The 22684-nt window shown below is 46.1% G+C and overlaps 1 protein-coding gene across 2 annotated transcripts in view; it reads left to right on the plus strand.

The window, feature by feature from the left end:
• Nucleotides 1-22684, plus strand: part of LOC126236416 (extracellular sulfatase SULF-1 homolog) — a 799264-nt gene that overhangs the window by 347673 nt on the left and 428907 nt on the right. For both annotated transcript variants that reach the window (XM_049945711.1, XM_049945712.1), the window contains exons 3-4: nt 8750-9013; nt 13149-13388. In XM_049945711.1, the coding sequence (XP_049801668.1) occupies nt 8812-9013; nt 13149-13388 (442 nt within the window). In that variant the 5' untranslated portion in view covers nt 8750-8811. The remainder of the gene's footprint in view (nt 1-8749; nt 9014-13148; nt 13389-22684) is intronic.

Raw genomic sequence — 22684 nt, forward strand, 5'->3', positions numbered from 1 at the left:
CCTCGTCTGAATAGAATCGTCGATCACCTACGTGCTCCTTCAAATTAGGAAAAGGGTGAAAATGGTCAAATGTGTGTAAAATCTTATGGGACTCAACTGCTAAGGTCACCAGTCCCTAAGCCTACACACTTAACCTAAATTATCCTAAGGACAAACACACACACTCATGCCCGAAGGAGGACTCGAACCTCCGCCGGGACCAGCCTCACAGAAAAGGGTGAAAGTCGCTTGAGCTGTAGGAAGGGTGATCAATGGTGTCCCAGCTAAATTGCTTAACTGCTTCAATAGTATGGTGGTCCTCTTGGCCAGATGAGTTCGCGCTCTGTCGTGAAGGAAGATGACGCCTTCGGTGAGAAGTCCTGGCGGTTTCCTCCTGAATGCTTCGCGCAGTCGTGTCAAGATCTCGCAGTACCCCTCAGCGGTCACTGTGTTCCTCTTTCCAATAACTCCACGAGTGTAATACTCGCGCTGTCACAAAGCATTGCGGAAAACACCTTTCCGACATGTGGTGTCTCGTTAAACCACTTTGTCTTTGGAAAGGAGGAGTGTTTCCACTCAACTGATGACCACTTATTTCCGGGTCTGCAGCGGTGGACCCATTTTTCGTTACCCTTGACAATGCCGTGAAGACAACTGTTCTGCAGAGAACCATAGCAAAAGTTGCAGCCTTATCCACGTGTGCTTCTCCTTGGATTTGAGGGTCAGATTCCATGGAACCCATCGAGAACAAACTTTGCAGCACTGCACAATATCGTGAACAATGTGAATAATACTTCCGAACGACATTCGCAGTTCTACCGTCATATGCTGTGACGTGGTCCTCCTGTTGTCCTGAATCAGCTCCTCCATGCGACCTATGTTCAGATTCGTTGCATCGTGTTCGGTCGGCCAGTGCAATCCTCTTCGGTGACGTTTCCTCTACCCGGTCGCATACTTTCGACACCATTCTGCAACATGCTGACGAGGCATAATAGACTCTCCATAAACCTCTACCAGCTGCCGGTGAATTTCAGCCGCGTTAGCGTGTTTCGTCCACAGAAATCGAATAACTGTGCGGATTTCTTCGGAAGATCAGTTTTCCAGACGAGTCGCCATTAGCGTTTACCTGCAACTAGCGCTGTAGGTGGTGCGTCGCGGAAATGTTGCACAGTTGCCAGTCCCATGTATCAGAATTACCACACACTACGATTTCTCTAGAACGGACGAAACTCTAGGTATATTGGCCTTGTACCTTTAGCTTCAGATCGCCCCTTCAACTTTCCTTGTCGCGCCTCTACCGAGCGAGGTGGCGCAGTGGTTAGGAGTCGGAACTCGCATTCTGAAGGACGACGGCTCGAATCCGCGTCCGACCATTCCGATTTAGCTTTTCTGTGATTACCCTGAAACGCACCAGACAAATGTTGGGATAGTTCCGTTGATAGAGCACGGCCGATTTCCTTCCTCATCCTTGAAACAATCGGAGCTTGCGCTGCGTCTGCTACGACATTGACGGGACGTTAAAACCTAATCTTCCTTCATACCGCGCCATAAACACAACGCCAGTACAAGAAATTCTATCTCACTGTGGAAACTGGTCACAATATTTTACTCATTAGTGTAGATCACAAAACGGTGTAACTAATTCCACTGCTGTATACATATTGCACTACGTGTTCCAGCTCTCATATTATAGCATTACCATGGCTGACTCAACATAAAGGTGTGAAATTTGTAAGTTGAATTATTGAACACGGGCTACGAAATCGGCAGTACAGTCAGAAACAGTGTACAGTACCCTGTGGCCTGCTACTGCCTTCCGTAACACTACCAGCACTGAAACTGTCACTAATGGTGATTCAGAAGATAGTAGGAGGCCGCAGGGTATTGTACACTGTTTTTGACAAATCCGATGATCTACATCTACTACTCCGCAAGCCACTGTATGATTCGTGACGGAGGGTACCCTCTACCACTAATGGCCACCTTCTTTCCTGTTCCACTGGCAGACAGAGCGAGGGATAAACGACTGCCTGTTTGCCTCCGCGCGGGCCCTAATCTCTCTGATCTCATCTTCATGTTGCCATGTGTGTTGGTGGCAACAGAATCGTTCTGCAGTCAGCCTTAAATTCCGGCACTCTAATTTTTTTTTTCAATTGGGTTCTTTGAAAAGAACTTAGCCTTCCCTCCAGTGATTCCCCATTTGAGTTTTCGAAGCACATCCGTAATATTTGCGTGTTGCTCGAACATAGCAGTAACAAACCGAGCAGCCAGCCTCTGAATTGCTTCCAGTCTTCCTTTAATAAGGCCTGATACGGATCCCAAACAATCGAACTGCACTCAACAATGGGTCGCACTGGTGCCCTATGTGTGGTGTCCTTTACATATGAACCACGTTTTCTAAAGTTCTCCCAATAAAACGAAGTCGACATTCGCCTTCCGTAGTACAAACCTTATATGCTCATTCCATTTCATATTACTTAGCAACGTTACTCTTAGATATTTAATCGACGTAGCTGTGTCGAACAATACATTACCAACGCTGTATTCGAACATTACGGGTTTATTGTTCCTACTCATCTGTATTAACTTACATTCTTCTACATTCAAAGCCAGTTGTCATTCATCGCACCAACTAGAAATTTTCTACAATTCATCTTGTATTCTCCTTAAGTCTGTCAACGACGACACCTTCCCGTACACCACATCACCATCAGCAAACAGCCGCAAGTTGCTGCTCACCTGGCAACCAGATCATTTGCGTATATAAAATATAACAGCGGCTGTATCATACTTCCCTGCGTTATCCTGAAACGCATAATGCTGAGACAACAGATAAAAATTACATTGGTGACCAAAACTAGTGTATTTTCATTTAGTACTAAAGGTCCTTAAAGAATGTTAGGCAGTAAATTTTGATCTAGCAAATGTTGGCAGGTATTAAGTGTCGAGTAGTTCCCACCAATCCTCTTTTAAGTACAGCCTACCTAGAAGAATGAAGTGTTGCCACTTCTAGGCGGCCACCATAATGGCTTACTGCGAGACAATGTGTCTAATAGTGTATTTTAAATACGAGAGTATGCCATCTTAGGCACTGTATAACACTTAAGACACTTGATAATGGCACTTTCAAGCCGAAATCATGATCGTGTAAGTGTAAATGTAACATGCAAAATAAACAACAGTCTAATGACGGTACTGAATTTAAAGAAATATATTATGACTGTGGCGACGTATTATGAAAAAATTATTACTGCGAGATGTTTACGACCGACCCTGCCATCCGGCTTGCAGTATGTAGGGCCTGCAGTGCGGCGCTCTCTCACGCCTGTGGGTCGGCAGCCCGTCGCACCCGGCGCTCTCGACGAGTGCTCGTAAAGTCAACTGTCAGTCCGCTGGCTGCATGCCTCTCCCACGCAGAGCGCGCAGCCTCGAGTACGTGCGCCTTCCCTAGTGCGTGTCGGCCACTAGTCGCGCTATCCACGCACATCGCATCACAAGTAGGCAGACGCACTAGCGACGGACTGCAGCGCCAAACTGTTACAACCTGGCTGCCTTGACTCCCAGACCCGACAAGGTGTGTTAGTTCCAATTTTCTGTATCTATAAGCTCCGTCAGGGTCGTTTTTAAGTTCAGTTGAGCGAGGCAGTTGATGCAGAAGACATTTGCTTGTGTCGACCTCTTTCGCGTAATCCCACCATACCTTAGTGTCTTCGGCAGTAGCGCCTCGTGAGAAGATTCTGTTATCAGTATGGTCAAATTCTCGAGTGCCGGAGGGATCTATCGATCTCAAAATATTTCTCAAAAAACCTGTTTTCGGAAATTCTATCGTACGTACACGTCGTGAAAACTGTCAAAATTGCGTATCGAGAAATAAAAGACACCTGCAGGTAACATATATTTCATCGATCAAACGCTATTAGCAAACAAGGAACCTGTTAGCAACTGAAAATAACGACACTTGTTTCGGGCCCTTATTTCATCTAATCGTTCGCGAAACTCTCGTTATGTGGTGAAATTTATACTACCGCATTCCAATGCACTCTAGTGAGTGAACCGTGCATTTATTTCCAGAATCTTTTCTTAAAGAATTTACTTTATTTACTGGCGATTCAACAAGAACATTGACACATTTAATCACACTAGGTGAGCGTGGAAGTAGTTGCCAGGATGTAACTGATGGAAAATTACTTTTAAAAAATGTGAATTTATTCCTAAAAGCTTTTTCAAAACAGATTTAAATTTATAAGCGGAAAAGCACCCTCGAAATATCAAGTTATAGTTTTATTTAGAGGTAAGAACAATATTAACAGTAGAAGCCTTCGGGCTGAGAAGCTTGCCGGCTCCCTCCCAACACGGCCGTTGTCACGACCGCTCACAACAATCTCTGAAACAGTACACTGGTACAAATCTGCAACACACCAGATTACTTTAAACAAAAAATTTAACGACTCGTACAAACATGTACACTATGCTCCCCGTAAGAGGAATGGAAATGGTACAACCCTCAAATTATTTGCCACCGAAAGTGCAATTTGTTTTTTTATTTTTTGTTTTTTTAAAGGACTCTTACGGTGGAAGGGTGGTAAGCTTATAACCTAAAACGATTATTTAAATAAAACCCATAAAATGTAGACTTACATAAAATGTACAACATGTTCTACATTACACATATACCACCTCGCAAGATGATAAGCAAGATAGAAACATATTTCAAGAATTCGGCCTTTAAGCAATAAATTCGTTAACACCGAATCCGACAAACATGACAGAGGAAGCTATTAACGTATGGCAGATTGACAGTGGGAGTGGGGGGGGGGGGGTTACTAACAAGCCGAACCTCAGGTTGCTCTAAACCTCCCCAATTCCACAAGGGAAAAACAGACCACCAAATTCACAATAACCACCCTCCCGCGGGTGGGCAAACGGAGAAGAATGGTGGGACGACCCCAAAACAAAGCGACTGGTGACCTCACCAAGAAAACAAGTAGAATTTAACAAGTAAATGAAACAACGTATCTCCAGTCACTTAACTTCTAACAAACTGCGATTTCTGGCGAAGACCTGGCGCAGCACCCCCCCCCCCCCCCCCACGCACTCCCGAACCGTCCGCTGCCACCCGCTTCAACGGACGCAGGAAGGCGCGCCGATCTCCCGTCTCACGGCGTCGCAGCTCGCCCCGGCCAGCCCGATGTCGTGGTTCTGCTCCTGTTGCTCTCTTGTGAACCGCGAAGCCACTACTCCTTTCTATACGGCGCTGCCCACTGGACTCACGTGGGGACCTCACATGCGCCGATGCTCAAGGCGGACAAGTCACCTCGTGTCTCAGTGCGCGACCAATGCAACCGCCAATGACCGTTGCCCGAGCAACTCGAGCAGACTGGCGGCGTGACGCGCAGACTCAGATATAGGAACTCAGCCCCGACCGGGTGACCACTAACTGAGTTCTGTTACTGGCGGAGTGGGAAGACTCTCATTTTCTAGCTTAAAATTTTATTCAAACGACGGACATACTCGCACTCCGACGACAGACACTGATTGCCCCACACTGAGCCGGCTGACCAACTGACTAGACTCGCCTCGACTGACCGACTCACCTCTACAGAGTTTTTTTTTTCTTTATTGATTTTCAATTCCCCCCGAAGGGGGCGGGCTGGCAGCAGCTTACTACACTGCTCTACAGCCTACAGACTTTTGTTTAAAAAAGGAAGAAGAAAGAAACAAGGAAAAACAGGCGATAAAATGGTGATTTAAAGTGTAAAATGGCGTAAAAATGCGGAAAGTTAAAACAGAAAGCAAAAAGGGGTTGGCAATGTTGATAAAATACACAGGAATCAGACAAGTAACAAAGTAGACACAAAATTAAAAAACATGGCGACAGTCTGGTTTCTGTTCGCAAGGGATAAAAAAAAAGCACACCCAGCGACAGTATGATGGTTGTTCGCTACACTTCCCAAAAGACACAACACGGAGCACGCACTGGAAAAACACACTGTAAAACACTGCACGAAAAAGGCGGCACAAAGATGGCGCTCCCGATCCAAGGCAGATGGGGGAGGGGGGACCTGGAGTAGAGGGAAAAACAAGGAGGGAGGAGAGGAAAAAACGAAAAGGGGGGGGAGACCAAGGAGGGAGAGGACTAATAAAGGGGGAGAAGGGCATACGCGAGCCGGAATGAGAGGAGGCAGAGGAGGGAAATGTAAAAGGACTCTGGGGAGAGAAGGGGGAAAGAGAGGGGAGGTGTGGAAGAAAGAGGATGGAAGGGGGGAGAGGGAGCCCGGGAAAAGGACAGAGGAAAGGAGGGAGAGTGAGGATCAAAGTTGATAGGAGGGATAAATGGAGGGAGAGAGGGCATCATCTGGGAGGGGGAGTTGATGGAAGCCACCTTGGGAAAGGAGATGTAGGGTGTAGAGATGGACTCTACAGAGCTCATAGCGCCCCTTAAATGCACGTGAACAGGCAACCTTTCCGCTTTCCCACCAGAGGGAGACACCAAAGCTGCGATTACCACAGCGGCGCTACCGCCAGAAACGGAGTGCGACTGCTTCACACAACGCGCTACGGCGCGCTCTTCAAAACAGCAATTTCTTACTACGGCTCAGTGAGACATTTAGAAACTTAGCATGCCTCCGCTACAGTGGATAGACTTGCCAGTCCTAGTCTAATAATATTAAATGTGGAATAATGACCGTCAAAGAATAAGAAAGAGATATTCGGAGACGGAGTATCGAGAGTGAAGATTCTTGCACTGCGCAGACTGAATAAACGTCCTCGGGTTTCAAACGGCGCCATTGCCAATGGAATACTCGAGCTTTCGACAGCTTGCTCCACCGTCGTCATCAGAAGTAAAAAATCTCCTGAGTGCTATGGTTGGTACAGTGTTCCGCTTATGCAGGCGCGGCAGTAGCGTCTGCATGCTTCCAGATAGGGACGAAGTGACGCTTGAGCGGGGAGGTGAGTTGGGCAGCTCCGGCTCGCCGGGGCACCGGAGCCAACGAGATATTCAGTTCCTGCGGCGTACGTCGCAGCATCTGACACTACCTGTCTTACGAGTTGCAGTTAACTTCTCCATCGGGAAGCGAGTTACTGTTTGAGACCACTTTGTTACTTCGTAGCCGTGTTTAAAGAGAGGTACGCTCTCGGTATTTCTGGTGAAATTAAGGAATTTATTGGGTACATTTTCATTGAGATACTAATTTCCCACCTGGTCCCAAATGGAGCGAAACGCTCGCGATGTGTCGGACAAGATACCTAATGTAAGGTCACAAGTCGTTGCATAGCCCGTATTTCCCGTAGGCACCGACTGACGTCAGCTGGCGCGAGGGGGCGGCGAGATGTTTGCAACTGCCGCCGCCACCTCACTAAATGCGTCAAGCATACTTCTTCTGTTCGATGTCTAATTCCTCCATTCTCCTGGACACCTGTTAGTAGACATTACTATGGGGTGTCCATCATTCACCTTTGTGACGGCTTGAACTGTGCTGGGGACACTTTCAGTGAGGTGTCTGCATGTCTGGAAGAATGACAGCCTACTCTTCTTCAAAACTGGAAACCGCAGAAGTTAGTGATTGTGGACGCTGTGGTCTCGAACGAAGTCGACGTTGAAACTCACTCAAGAGGTTTTCCAATGAGTTTATATCGGGACTCTGGATCCGGGCTCTCGTTGTTCACAAACCATTGCCTCACAGATTCTACTTAAGACAGAGTGAATCATCATGCTATACAAACAGTCCTCATCTCCGTTCCTCTAGTGTACACAGTGTAAAATGCTGTAAAATGTGGTTATATTCTTCCACATTTAGTGTTTCGTTGGCGTAATAAAGGAACTACATCCTAACTACGCGAAACAACCCCTCATGGTAGCATTACCTCCTCTGTGCTTCCTTATTGGCACTACACGTGGTGGCAGGTAACGTTGTCCAGGCATTCGACTGCCATCGGATTGTCAGAGGGTATATAGCAAGATTCATCTCTCCAAATCACTCCTTTTCAGGTTCGAATCCTGCCTCGGGCATGGATGTGTGTGATGTCCTTAGGTGAGTTAGGTTTAATTAGTTTTAAGTTCTAGAGGACTGATGACCTCAGATGTTAAGTCCCATAGTGCTCAGAGCCATTTGAACCATTTCGAAACACTGCCGCGTCCGCCTCCTCTTACATTGATGACTCCACCTCTCGTGACGTCCAGTGGTGAATTCCGCATTACAAGGTGGCGTCCAGATACGATATAGTGAATAAGAACGCTATAGCAGTAGGTGTAATTTCCGAAGTAAAGAAACTCATAAGTTGCTCACATGACGAATACTGCGCGTCTTGGCATAAATAAATCTATACGAAAAGTGACTACTTGCTGCACTTGTTTAAATAACTAAACCTACGGCCTCGAAGCTCAAACACCATTAACTCCCATGAATTAATAAACGAATAACCAGGTGTATGTAGAATGTCACACAGTGGAAGATCGAGGATGGAATGTAACAGCTTCAGCTGCCAGGGGCTGCAGTCATGTGTGTGCGAGTTGAGTTAGCGTGTGCGTGTGTTTGTGGGTCTGTCGTCTATTTTCGACAAAGGCCTTGATGGCCGAAAGCTTATATTGTGACACTGTGCCTATCTATCATTCAGTACCTGTTCTATATGGTGAACAGCAACTTTCCTTTTAGTAATATTGCATATAAAACATCCTTTTTCTTCGTGTTCCTCTCTCCCAAGGTTTGCAGCTCTAGATGTAACTGTTACGCGGAGATATGGCAGTAGCTAACAGGGTGTCGGTTTCCAGATGCAGTGAGGCGGTGAGGTGGCGGTGACGGTGACGGCGAGACGCACAGCCGGCCAGTGAGGATGCGCCCCCTGCCCCTACCCCTGCCCCTGGTGCTGGTGCTGCTGGCGGCGCTGTTGGCGGTGAGCGGCGCGCGCCGCCGGCCCGACGACCTGTTCGCGCAGCAGCGGCGCTCGCGCGCCCACGGCGGGCCGCAGCCCCCGCACAAGGAGCGCCGCCCCAACATCATACTCTTCCTCACCGACGACCAGGACGTCGAGCTCGGTAAGCACCCGTGCTCACCTGTAAATATTTCTTTGTATACACTGAAGAGCCAAAGAAACTGGCACACCTGCCTAATATAGTGAAGGGCCCCCGCGAGCACGCAGAAGTGCCGCAGCACGACGTGGCATGGACTCGACTAATGTCTGAAGTACCGATGGAGGGAATTGACACCATGAATCCTGAGGGCTGTCCATAAATCTGTAACAGTACGTGGGAGCAGAGATCTCTTCTGGAAAGCACGTTGCAAGGCATCACAGATGTGCTCATTAAGGTTCATTTCTGGCAAGGTTGGTGGCCAGCGCAGGTGTTTAAACTCACGAGGCTGCTACTGGATCCGCTCTGTAGCAATTCGGGACGTATGGGTATGTCGCAGTGTGCTGTTGGAATTGCCCAAGTCCGTCGGAATGTATAATGGACACGAATGGATGCAGGTGATCAGACAGGATGCTTATTTATGTGTCACCTGTCAGAGTCGTGTCTAGACCTATCAGGAGTCCCATATCACTCCAACTGCACTCGCCCCGCAGCCTCCAACAGCTTGAACTCTCCTCTGCTGACATGCAGGGTCCATGGATTCATGAGGTTGTCTCCATACTTGTACACGCCCAAACGCTCGATACATTTTGAAACGAGACTCGACCGACCAGACAACATGTTTCCAGTTATCAACAGTCCAATGTTGGTGCTGAAGGGCCCAGGCTAGGCGTAAAGCTTTGTGTCGTGCATCAAGGGTACACGAATGGGCCTTGGGCACCGAAAGCCCCTATCCGTGATGTTTCGTTGGATAGATCGCACGCTGACACTTGTTGATGGGTCAGCACAGTGAAATCTGCAGAAATTTGCGGAAAGATTGCACTTCTGTCACACTGAACGATTCTCTTCAGTCGTCGTTGGTCCCGTTCTTGCATCACCTTTTTGCAGTCGCAGCGATGTCGGATATTTGATGTTTCACCTCGGATATGATGTGTCCCATCGTTCGTGCGCCGGCTGTAACACCACGTTCAGACTCACTTGAATCTTGATAACTGCCATTGTGGCAGCAGTAACCTAGGTAACAACTGCGCCAGACACTTGTTATCTTATATAGGCGTTGTCGATCGCACCGCCGTATTTGACCTGTTTACATATCTCTGTACTTGAATATGTATGCCTATACCAGTTTCTTTGGCGCTTCAGCGTAAATTGCAAATATTAATTTTACGTATATAAATTGAATTAAGTATATTTGAATTTTGTAATTAATAGTTTAATTTTACGATGAATTAAATGAAACGAAAAGAAATATTGATAATAGCAGGAAGCGAACCCGGGTTAATGGACTGCCAGTCTGTGCGTTAAACCACTCACCCACTATGCAGTTACGACTGCAGCTCCTCAAAAATCGCACATACCCTACGTTTGCACGATATACTACACGCGGCGGCTTCAAAGACAAATACTCTCCTGGTGCTGTGAGCAATACAGCACTCTGACTGCCAGAAAAGTTGACATCGGATAAGAGCATGCACGTTCGAAAACAGACAGCTGGGCCCTTTGTCTGAGTTGATCATAGCGTGGCTGACAATCGTTTCAGCACTCGACACTGGTTTCTAGCTATCGCAGGGAGAGTGCTACCAATCATGTTTTCGTCTGTTTTATTTGGATACCAACATAGATTCGAAGAGAAATGGCGTAACTTTAGTGCGATTTCCCACTCGCATTCGAAGAGAAATTGCGTAATTTTCTTCCGATTTCCAGCTCGCGTTCGAAGGGAAATGGCATAATTGTAGTACGATATTCACAGTGTGCTGTAGCACATTAGCACATGATAACCGGCCGCCGGTGTTACATAGGCATCCATTTTCTTCCTTTGATACGAGTGTAATATCACCTCTGAAAGTGGTAAACAGTGCTGCAAACTGTTGGCACTGGTATTTCTTGTAATTTTCCTCGACAAGCTGTTGAAGCACGTACGTGACCCCATTGGACACAGAAATATGACATGTAATCTTAATATATCATATCACCTCCGAAAAATAATTACGTAATCAAGTTTCAATTTGCAGGTAAATGTCTACAGGCATGGTACATATCGAAAACCTAGCGCCTCAGTGGTGTAGCACACTGCAAAAGGAGTCCATACAAAACGGCTCCTTTAGTCTCTGGGTTGTTCTGATGCAGTTGCCACATTTCCGCACCATACGCCACTATCCACACTGCACCGCACCACACTCCACGTCACCAATATTCTGCGTTCAGTGCTACAAGGATTACGAACAAGCAGCTGAAAAACAAATAATCTTGTTAGTGTAATAATTAGAACTTTGTGACTACTTCTCGTATGCACAGAGAAACAAAGTCTGGTGCGGTGGACAATTGGAGATCACAACTTGAGACCATACTCTTTTTCTTGCATTTCTAATACGGCATCATAGAACCACCAGAAGACTCTGTAATGTGTATTTGTTCCTGGACAGCCAGTGTCGATCAAGTGAATATCTTCAAGTTAGCGATTAACATGACATCGAGTTAAAACGAATATTCCTTGCCGTCAGATACATAGTTATTATCGGTTGCAGATCTGTCACATACGCATGCACCCATTTTCTTATACATTATTACCCAATATCATGTACTGTTAATCCGTGACTTGAAGATGGTCTGTTGGCCGAAACTGGTTGCCCGCCAGTAAGTATAGATTACGGCAGTTTGTGATCGTTCCGTGATCCCGTTCTTAAAATACAATGAGAAACCAAGGAAACTGGTATACCTGTCTAATATCGTGTAGGGCCCCCACGTGCTCGCAGAAGTGCCGCAACACGATGTGACATGGACTCAACTAATGTCTGAAGTAGTGCTGGAGGGAATTCACATCATGAATCCTGGACTGCTGTCAATAAATCCGTAAGAGTACAAGTGGATGGAGATCTCTTCTGAACAGCACGTCGCAAGGCATCCCATATATGCTCAATAATGTTCATGTCTGGAGAGTTTGCTGGCCATCGGAAGTATTTAAATTCCAAAGATTATTCCTGGAGCCACTCCGTAGCAATTCTGGTCGTGTGGGGTGTCGCATTGTCCTGCTGGAATTGCTCAAGTCCGTCGGAATGCGCAATGGACATGATAGGATGCAGGTGATCAGACAGGATGCTTACGTACGTGTCACCTGTCAGAGTTGGATGTAGACGTATCTGGGGTCCCGTATCACTCCAATTCCACACGCCCCATACCATTATAGAGGTTCCACCAGCTTGAACAGACCCCTGCTGACGCGCAGGGTCTATGGATTCATCTAACATGTTTCCAGTCATCAGCAGCCCAATGTCGGCGTTGACGGGCCCAGGGAGGCGTAAAGCTTTGTGTCGTACGGTTACGAAGCATACACGAATGCGCCTTCGGCTCCGAAAGCCCATATTGATGATGTTTCATTGAACGGTTCGCACTCTAACACTTGTTGATGGCCCAGAATTGAAATCTGCAGCAATTTGCGGTAGGGTTGCACTTCTGTCACGTTGAACGATTCTCTTCAGTCGTCGTTGGTCCTGTTCTTGCAGGATCTTTTCCGGCCGCAGCGATGTAGGAGATGATATTCACGGTACATTCGTGAAATGGTCGTACGGGAGAATCCCCACTACACCGCTGCCTCGGAGATGCTGTGTCCCATAGTTCGTGCGCCGAGTATAAGACCACGTTTAAACTCACTTAAATGGTTCAAATGGCTCTGAGCACTATGGGACTTAAGATCTATAGTCATCAGTCCCCTAGAACTTAGAACTACTTAAACGTAACTAACCTAAGGACATCACACAATACCCAGACATCACGAGGCAGAGAAAATGCCTGACCCCGCCGGGAATCGAACCCGGGAACCCGGGCGCGGGAAGCGAGAACGATACCGCACGACCACGAGCTGCGGACAAACTCACTTAAATCTTGCTAACCTGCACCGGACACTTGTTGCCTTATATAGGCGTTGCCGACTGCATCGCCGTATTCTACCTGTTTGGATATCTCTGTATTTGAATACGCATGCCTATATCAGTTTCTTTGGCGCTTCAGTGTAGATGGAACCTGTGCAGCTATATTTACGGAAAATGTCTTGCGTTCGTATCGTGCTGAACGTAATAGTGTTGTGTGTCGCGGTGTGCTACGGCAGGCTCGCTGAACTTCATGCCGCGCACGCTGCGCCTGCTGCGCGACGGCGGCGCCGAGTTCCGGCACGCGTACGTGACGACGCCCATGTGCTGCCCGTCGCGCTCCAGCCTGCTGACCGGCATGTACGTGCACAACCACCACGTCTACACCAACAACGACAACTGCTCGTCGCCGCAGTGGCAGGCCAGCCACGAGACGCGCTCCTTCGCCACCTACCTCTCCAACGCCGGCTACCGCACAGGTACGTCCGCGAGCTGCTCGCCCGTGGCGAAACCTCGCTGTCAGCAACAACGTAGCCGTCTAAAACGTAATACTGCAGCACTTTAGGCCTGCAAAACGCAGGAAATTTCGACGTGTTGCCTGTTGGCGCTTGTCTCTGCATCTTGGATCGAAGATCGTTAAGGGGTTTCCCCGGTGTTTCGCCGGCACAAGTAGCTAACACTGCTAAGGATTCCCCCTCAATGTCGGTTGCGGATTGAAGTCGATACCCCGGTAGAAGATCTCGGGGCGAGCGCCAACAGGCAACGCGTCAAGAAATGGCCTCCAACGGCCACATAATTTTTTGCTGGAAATTTTGCACTGATATTTCCCATTCACTCAATGAGGAGAGAGACAGGAACGTGGACTACACTCAAACGCTCATGCCACGCTTCATTTCTAAATATTTTCACAGTTTGAAAACATCGAAAGCATTAAAATGATGAGCAAGACGTATGAGAAAGACGATATACCCTCAGACTTCAAGATGAATATAATAATTCCAGCCGCAAAGAAAGCAGGTGTTGGCAGGTGTGAAAATTACCGAACTATCAGTTTAATAACTCACAGCTGCAAAATACTAACACGAATTCATTACAGACGAATGGAAAACCTGGTAGAAGCCGACCTCGGGGAAGATCAGTTTGGGTTTCGTAGAAATGTTAGAACACGAGGGACAATGCTAACCCTACTGCTTATCTTAGAAGATAGGAAGCGCAAACCTACATTTATATCCCAGTACAAAATTTGACTACATTAAATTTATTACAAAAAAAGGTTCTGTTCGCTTTTTTCTGCAGAACTAATAGTTTGCACATACCAAACGAGAGAAATGAAAATCTTGCATATGAATTCTGAAGACGTTCCAGATTGCATGAAACCTGTCGGTAGTGCCAGTTGAATCACTCTGTATAATTACTCGCACGTAAGACAGATTGCAGACTGAGATTCACTGAAAAAATTCAGGACATGTAGTTCATCAAAAAAGATTTATAAACAGTTTGTTCGAACAGTATTTGAACATTTTTCGTAAGTCTGTGATGTGCACCTGACTGGACTGACAGAGGACATAGAGAAAATTCAAAGAAGAGCAGCACGTTTCGTTACAGATTTATGTAGCAAGCACGAAAGCTTCAAAATGGTTCAAATGGCTCTGAGCACTATGGGACTTAACATCTGAGGTCATCAGTCCCCTAGAACTTAGAACTAATTAAACCTAACTAACCTAAGGACTTCAGACACATCCATGCCCGAGGCAGGATTCGAACCTGCGACCGTAGCAGCAGCGCGGTTCCGGACTGAAGCGCCTTGACCCGCTCGGCCACAGCAGCCGGCCACGAAATCTTCAGGCAAATGTTCAGTGAACTCCAGTGACAGACACTACAAGAGAGGCGATCTGCTTCACGGTATGGTCTCCTATTAAGTGTCTACATTCCTAGAAGATTAAACCGATATGTTGCTTCCCTCCTACGTGCATGTCGCGAAAAGAGTATGAAGATAAAATTAGAGATTCGAGGGCACGCGCACGCTTGCCTGCAGTCGCTCTTCCCACGAATCACTGGTGTCTGGATCAGGAAACGGAGGAAGTGACAGTGCGCCACAAAGTACCCTCCACCACATACTGAAAGAAGGCGTGCAGGAAAAAAAAGTTCAAATGTGTGTGAAATCTTATGGGACTTAACTGCTAAGGTCATCAGTCCTTAAGCTTACACGCTACTTAACCTAAATTACCCTAAGGACAAACACACACACCCATGCCCGAGGAAGGACTCGAACCTCCGCCGGGTCCAGCCGCACAGTCCATGACTGCAGCGCCTGAGACCGCACGGCTAATCCCACGCGGCTAAGCGCAGAAGCAGATATAAAGAGAAAAATTCAGTAAAATTTGTACGGTGTACAGCGATAATGGCTGCACAGCCTTTTTTTTTTGCAATGTATTAGCAAAGATAAATTCGGGAGCTGCTGAATGACATTATTGACAGACTGAATGTGGCCATTTGACAAACAACTTTCAAGATATACAGGTGAAAAATAAACTGTAGAAATGTATTTTCTGTGGGTAGTCGGTGGTAGTGTAATAGATCAGTGAACGCGCAGCAAAAACAAGAAGACGCATACGAGCTACCTGCTAAACCGCTTGCCCCGCGCACAGAGCGCGGGCCGAGTCTCGGCCGCCGGCCCCTTTGGCTCAGCTGCCGCGGCCGCCGACCCTGCCGCCTTCCGAGCGGCCTCCGCTGACGTCACGCATCCTTGGCAAGGTCAGCTCCGCCCCCGCGCGCCAGCCTCACGCGGCCGTGACCACCGCCACCGCCACGCAGCCTGCCCGCCGCCCGCAAACCGTTCCTCAGCCTGATAACGAGGGCTAGGGCCGTCCTCTCACGGGACGCGGAAACGTTCGTGAACAGGGAGCTAGTGACGTCACAGAGTGCAGTTCCATAGTTCAATACGTTGCAGAGCGTGAAAGGAAGAGTCTACCACTTCAGACTTATGCCTCGCGGAGAGGAACTTGGCCAGTGGGATGCAGCATCGCTTTTACGCCACAAGCAGAACTTAGGAGATGCCATATTGGATAATGCATATGAAATTAAATGTACTTGGTGGTTTCTTATTATAGCGTACGTTATAAATATAAACTGCTTTACGTAAATGGATCTCCCGAAAATGTGTCGTTTTTGATCCGATTTGTTTATAATAAAAAGACGGGAAACTACGTATCGGTATCCAGAATGGGATTTTCACTCTGCAGCGGTGTTTGCGTTGATATGAAACTTCCTGACAGATTAAAACTGTGTGCTGGACCGAGACTCGAACTCGGGACCTTTGCCTTTCGCGGGCAAGTGCTCTGCCAACTGAGCTACCCAAGCACGACTCACGACTCGACCTCACAGCTTCAATTCTGCCAGTACCTCGTCTCCTACCTTCCAAACTTCACAGAAGCTCTTCTGCGAAACTAGCAGAACTGGCACTCCTGGAAGAAAGGATATTGCGGAGACATGGCTTAGCCACAGCCTAGGGGATGTTTCCAGAATGAGATTTTCACTCTGCCGCGGAGTGTCGCTGATATGAAACTTCCTGACAGATTAAAACTGTGTGCTGGACCGAGACTCGAACTCGGGACCTTTGCCTTTCGCGGGAAAGTGCTCTACCAAGACTCGAGTCTCGGTCCGGCACACAGTTTTAATCTGTCAGGAAGCAACGTATCGGTGCTTAACGGCTTCTCGTATTTGATGCTTTAGTGTTACGACTTGTGAGCTATGAAAGAATGCGGTTTCAGTGCCACGGTGCATTGATGGTTTAAGAAAAGTGTGTCATTTTTGGTACCATTTGTTATGTGTACTCATAAGATGATAATCGCTTCCAAAGTACTTGATCCATTAGACCAGAAGTGTACAGACTTCTACTACAGCAGGATGAAAATCTCACATTCTGACTCCATATCGGACGCAAGGTAAAAAAAAAAAATATTAATTGGTTCACGTCGTTTGTTTCACAAACATTAGCTTTATTTAACAAATATAGATACAACAATGTATTCTCAAAAGAACTAACTCGTACAAGCGTCCGGCCTCTCCTTTCTGGTAGAAAATTAAAGATGCGAAAAAAGAAAAGGAAGAAAAAGGTACAAGTACGACAGTGAAGGGTGGGCTGCATCAGATCAATTTCGGGCCGCAGTCTGTGCATCTCTGCATTAGACATTTGTACATGTTATATACTACAACTTGGAAAACATCGTCAAGTGGAAATTGTAGCATAACTAATGAAGTGAAACGACGAAAGTCAATGTTATAGGTACATATCCGAAAATCATCCATATTTTTTGTGTTTTCTTCTTATTAATTTAATAGAAGAATGATCTGCAGTACCCAATGTTATTTATTATAAATAAGAGCGTCTCCATCCAACATAGAGTATCTTCAATATTGTCTACATCTACGTCACTGGCTGGTTCCCTTGTAGTTCAGTACAGCTTACACCACAAAGAGAACAACATGGCTAGCATGTGGTCACGAGAATAAATGTGTTTTTTAATAGAGTCAATCGAGAAGGAGCAGGGCTCATACAACGTTTAAAGTAAGAATTACAACAACAAACGTTGTCTATTCGAGACGCTATCCCATGTATTTGACAAAGTGAAACTGTGGCCGTCGGAACCTACAGATATCAAAGGAAAGCCAAACAAATTTTGTTAATATGCAGAACATGTACAATGTGGAAAGCATAGAAATAAGAGAAAGCAGTAGAAGTAGAGCCAAGGTAGATGAGATATTTTACTATTGATGGAGTATTTTATAACAAGCTTTTTCCAGAAGTGACTTGTAGCATACTTTGTTTATCATTCCATTCTTAAACATACCATATGTACTTTCGTCTACTAGCATCGCCTACCATCGATAACTCCAGAATCTTCTTCGCGATTTGCTCCCTTCTTCTTCGACGAACGCCGACAGAGTGAACGCAGATATTTTACGCGCGTCCATTTTTGTGAACAGTGCGCTTTGCTATCAGATGCAGCCGACAACTGCCGCTGGAGAGCGCTGCGTTTGCGAACCACGGAGGGAAGCACCTTATATTCCGGGAGATGTAGCAGGGCGTTTCAGAGCGTACAGCAACCACGACGAATGCTATGCACGGTGTGCTTCACGATCAGAAACATTTCCTGTGTGAGGATGACTTAAGCCGTTACACTGTTCGGCCAGCGTTAACAAATTGAATAATTACGCCTGTTTGTAATAAACTAGATTTTCCCCGATTACAATACAGTTATAGGTTTACCTGCTAACTTCACAGCTGCGTACTTGTTCATTTTCCCTGTCTGTTTAAACAAACAGATTCCGAAAATTTGCGCTTCATATGACCTTGTCATTAACTTTAAAAAGATTTTTCTGAGCCTAAGACTCGTCCAGTAGTTGTCATTGCAGCAGGTGGCTCCAGTCACGAAGAACGCCCGCTTCGGCCAGCTGGAAAACCCACTTCGTATTCTTACCTAGCAGTCCGCTACTCCGGCTCTCGTCCCGTTCAACGTTTGGTATACGGAGTAATAAAATAATCCTACCCTGCAGTGGTTTACTAGGCATGATCGTATTACAGATGGTAGGCCGCGCCATCCAAAGACCTTTGAATTGATTTACCAGGATCAGTGATAAAGTAAATGCCTCCATTTCTTTTGTAGTTTTGTTTTACAAGAGAAGTAAATGTCATATACACAGGGTAACAGCTATAATATTCACTTACAGTCTGATGCTTTTCATAATAATGACCATCTTTGTCCACCGTTTTTTCCATCTTGAAACAAGGGCACCTATATATGTGTGGTAAAAATTATGGTCCTGCTTCCTCAGCCACTGGCGCCAAGTATTTTTCAAGGCCACCGTATCTTCAAAATAATGACTCGTCTCCGCCTACACTGAAGCGCTGCAACAGACTGGAGTCAGTTATTTTCCTCACCTTTTTATCCTCGTCGATCAAAATTTTGGGCAACTAACGTGCACAAATCTTGGAATAGCCCAGTTTTTCAAAATGTCTGTCATACTGCCTTTACCAGTGGGTAACTGGCTACACAATTTCATTTGATGTTGCCCGCTGGTCGTCACGGATGATTTCTTCGACGTTACTGAAGTAGCTGGTTATGTAAATTGAAGGTAGAGGAGGAGAAACGAAAGGAAAGGGAAGGAGCTATTGATATCGGCTGCATCGGGATTTTATGCGGAATCAGTGTCGACGAGTGAAAATGTGTACCAAACCTGGACTCGGACCCGGGATCTTCTGCTTACTATGCAGTCACGTTAATATCTCCACACTCCTTCTTGTGCCTTTCGTGAATACGAGTGGACGTTTCACTAAGAATTCAACCACTGAACACTGTCGTGTACGTACATCAATGTCAGCCATTTTCTAAACTTAGGCAAGTGCTGAAATCTGTTGATGTATGACGCTGTTACTGGAATGAGCGTAGAGCAAGTTTTGCAACCTCCCTACCAGGATGTAACTTGGCACTCTTCGCATACAGTAATCATTGCGGAAAGAGAAAGAAGCATTTGATGGCAGGAAAGTCCTAAAACTGACGGGGAAATTAATCCCAAACCTTTTGTATTTGTTGTCTGACCATTACCACTGGACTGCCAAGCTATGTTCACAAATTTTAGTAGATGTAATTGTAACCTGCAGACAGAATGTTTGAGCTCTGCAATTCCTTCTCCACTTTTCCAGGCTACTGATAGCCAGCCTCTAGTACCGTCCATTAAGTTTTACTTCAGTTCAAAAATGGTTCAAATGGCACTGAGCACTATGGGACTTAACATCAATGGTCATCAGTCCCCTAGAACTTAGAACTACTTAAACCTAACTAACCTAAGGACATCACACATCACCCAGTCATCACGAGGCAGAGAAAATCCCTGACCCCGCCGGGAATCGAACCTGGGAACCCGAGCGCGGGAAGCGAGAACGCTACCGCACGACCACGAGCTGCGGACTTTACTTCAGTAAGTGACTACCTACCGTGCCATCTTCATCCTCCCAACTCCTCTCACAATGTCTCAGCACCGGCAAGAGATGGAATCCCAGTAAGCTTGTATAGCTTCTGCACACCCTATCGCAACCTAAAGTAACTCGTTTACTGCAGAACCCACATTTTTCGCGTGTGCAGATGCACACCTACCGGAGCAGCACGCTCAACAGCAGACACGCGTAGGGTCATAACTTGGATTCGCAGGCATAGTGGTAGGCCACCTCGTCAGGCACCTGGCAATATTCTTCCTGGCACAGACCACTGGATCTGGCTCAGATGCTAGAGTTTTCTGTGGTATCGTCTAGAGATCGCAGTGCCACACCGCAACACATATCGGTACCACATACGATAGCGAGCTTTCGCTGTAATCCTCAACGACGTTTGGGGGGCGCGCGTGAAGGCCATGTCTTCCCTCTGAACACAGCAGCACCCTCGTACCGGAAGTCAATATAGAGCCGAGCACGGGAACGCTCTGCTCCAGTTCGTGATGTCATCTGAAGCAGTCAGCATCACAGTGTAAGACCAACAAGTTGTTAAAGTTTCTGATGAACTTGTACTTCATTAAAAGTTGAACAATGTATCTCATGAGAACATTTTGTTAATTAGTGGATCAAGTAATGCTTTGCTAATCAATGACACTCGTAAATTCTCCAGTACTCCTGTGGCAACGAAGTGTGTCACAGTTAATTAAATCTTTTTTTCATTTAGGTAACAAATGAATATTTCTTTTATTCTAGTTTGATCGTCCTTCTCCTAGAGCAATAAAAGAACCCTCAGTTATGACTGGACTAAAGTAGTTTCGTCTGGTCCCAATAACTTCTACCTTGTGTCTTGCAGTACGAGATGAGCGAAGTGGCTTGATGGATTAGACATTGGAGTCCCATTAGGGACAAACGGCGATATAATCCCCGTCTGAGGTTCCTCAGTAAAGAACATAATATCGCAGGGTTCCACTTTTCCTGTAGAAATTGTGAAATTTGACGCTCCATAGATTCTAGGAGTCGGCGAAAAATACTATAAATCGTGCCACCTTGATAGCAGCTCATAATAGGCAGAGCGAAATGAAAATAATGATCTGAGTTGAAACTAACAGAGAAAAATCGCAAAATATTCACGAATTTCTTCAAGTATTAGTTGTGTTATTACATATGCTCTGTGTGTCCACGAGCAACAGGGCGAACAATGTGTAGGCGTAAAGCAAATTCGTCATAAACTATGTGTAACATCTGGACATTGGCATAAGTCACTGTAACTTATATTCTGTTCTGCAGCTCATCAATGTTACGAGGTAAATAGAGGGTGAAAACACTTTCCATCACATACCCCCACATGAAAAAATCGAATTAGGGCCCGTCTGGAGATACCAAAACTGTAGGCGCCCTATCCAGCGTCCAGGCAGCGTGTCTTTGAGCAATTGTCCTACGGCGTTGTGTCAGTGTCGTGGCGCTCCATCTTGTTGTAACATGAAGTCGTTAGAGTCCTCCTCAAATTGCAGGAAAATCCAAAGCTCCAGTATTCGAAGATAGCTCACTTCAATTACTGTGTTTTCCTAAAAAAAGAAGGGATCATAACTTTTTCATAAGAAGTGATACATTTCGGGCAAGTGTCTTTCACGCTCACCATTTGCTGAAAAGTTCTATAATCCCCGCCAGCCACCGCTCCGGTTTCGTAATTATTACACTCTAAAACGTATTTGTTCTTTTTTCTGTTCACCCGGTATTTTTCACTTGGATAACTCATTCTGTTATGTTACTGTTGCTGTTGCGGTCTTCTGTCAGAAAACAGGTTTGTTGCAGCTCTCTACACGGCTCCCCATTTCTGTATAACTACTGCAACCTACATCCACCCGAAACTCCTTACTACAGACAAGCGCTGGTTTCCTTCTACGTCTTTTACACCTACACTTCTCTCCATTACCAAATTGAGGAATCGTTGATGCCCCACAATGTGTCCTATCAACCGATCCCTTTTATTAGTAACTTGTGCCAAAATTTCTTTTTTTTCTAATCCATTCAGATCCTATGCATTATTTTTAAGCTCTACCCATCTAATCTTCGGCATTCTTCTGTCGTTGTACTATATTTCACCACATTACAACGATTTTTAGTTCACTCTACAGCTGTCAATAGACGTGGAATTTAAATCATTACATTTTCCGGGATACTTATTCTAACAAGGCCAACGAGCTTCGTCGAATGTATGGCACATTGTCATCGAAGAAAACGACGTCATTGATGTGATATACTGAGTCCCTGAAGGGGAGCATTTGGTGTCCTAGAAGCTCAACATTGCATTTCCATTTTAATTTCTCCAAATGATCCAAAGCGTGTTATGATATTTCGCATCATTCGTCGCAAAGCCGACTCCACCTTTGACAGTAGTCTTATCATCTGGAATGCATGGCATAATGCTCCAGTGTCCAACCATACGACCAACCTAGCTCAGCTCAGGATTAAAGAACACTTGATGCAGTTCAACAACTCTTTTACTAGCCATAAATGAAGACAAGTCCCAACTGTCCCACCACCTGACACACACACACACACACACACACACACACACACACACACAGGAGTTCAAAACGAAATCTGTGGTTAATACGCCCTCATGCTGAGTACGCTAAGTCCGACGTCCATTGTGGCCCCACTCCTTCCACTGGCCGATGCTTTTGTATCCTCCAGTTGGACTTTACGTAGTTACCCGTCTCTAGGCTGCCAATTTACACCAATATATTTATACTAGAACATACATACCATAAATTTCCATATCGT

The sequence above is a fragment of the Schistocerca nitens genome, chromosome 2 (assembly GCF_023898315.1).
Source record: "Schistocerca nitens isolate TAMUIC-IGC-003100 chromosome 2, iqSchNite1.1, whole genome shotgun sequence".
NCBI classification, from domain to species: Eukaryota; Metazoa; Arthropoda; class Insecta; order Orthoptera; family Acrididae; genus Schistocerca; species Schistocerca nitens.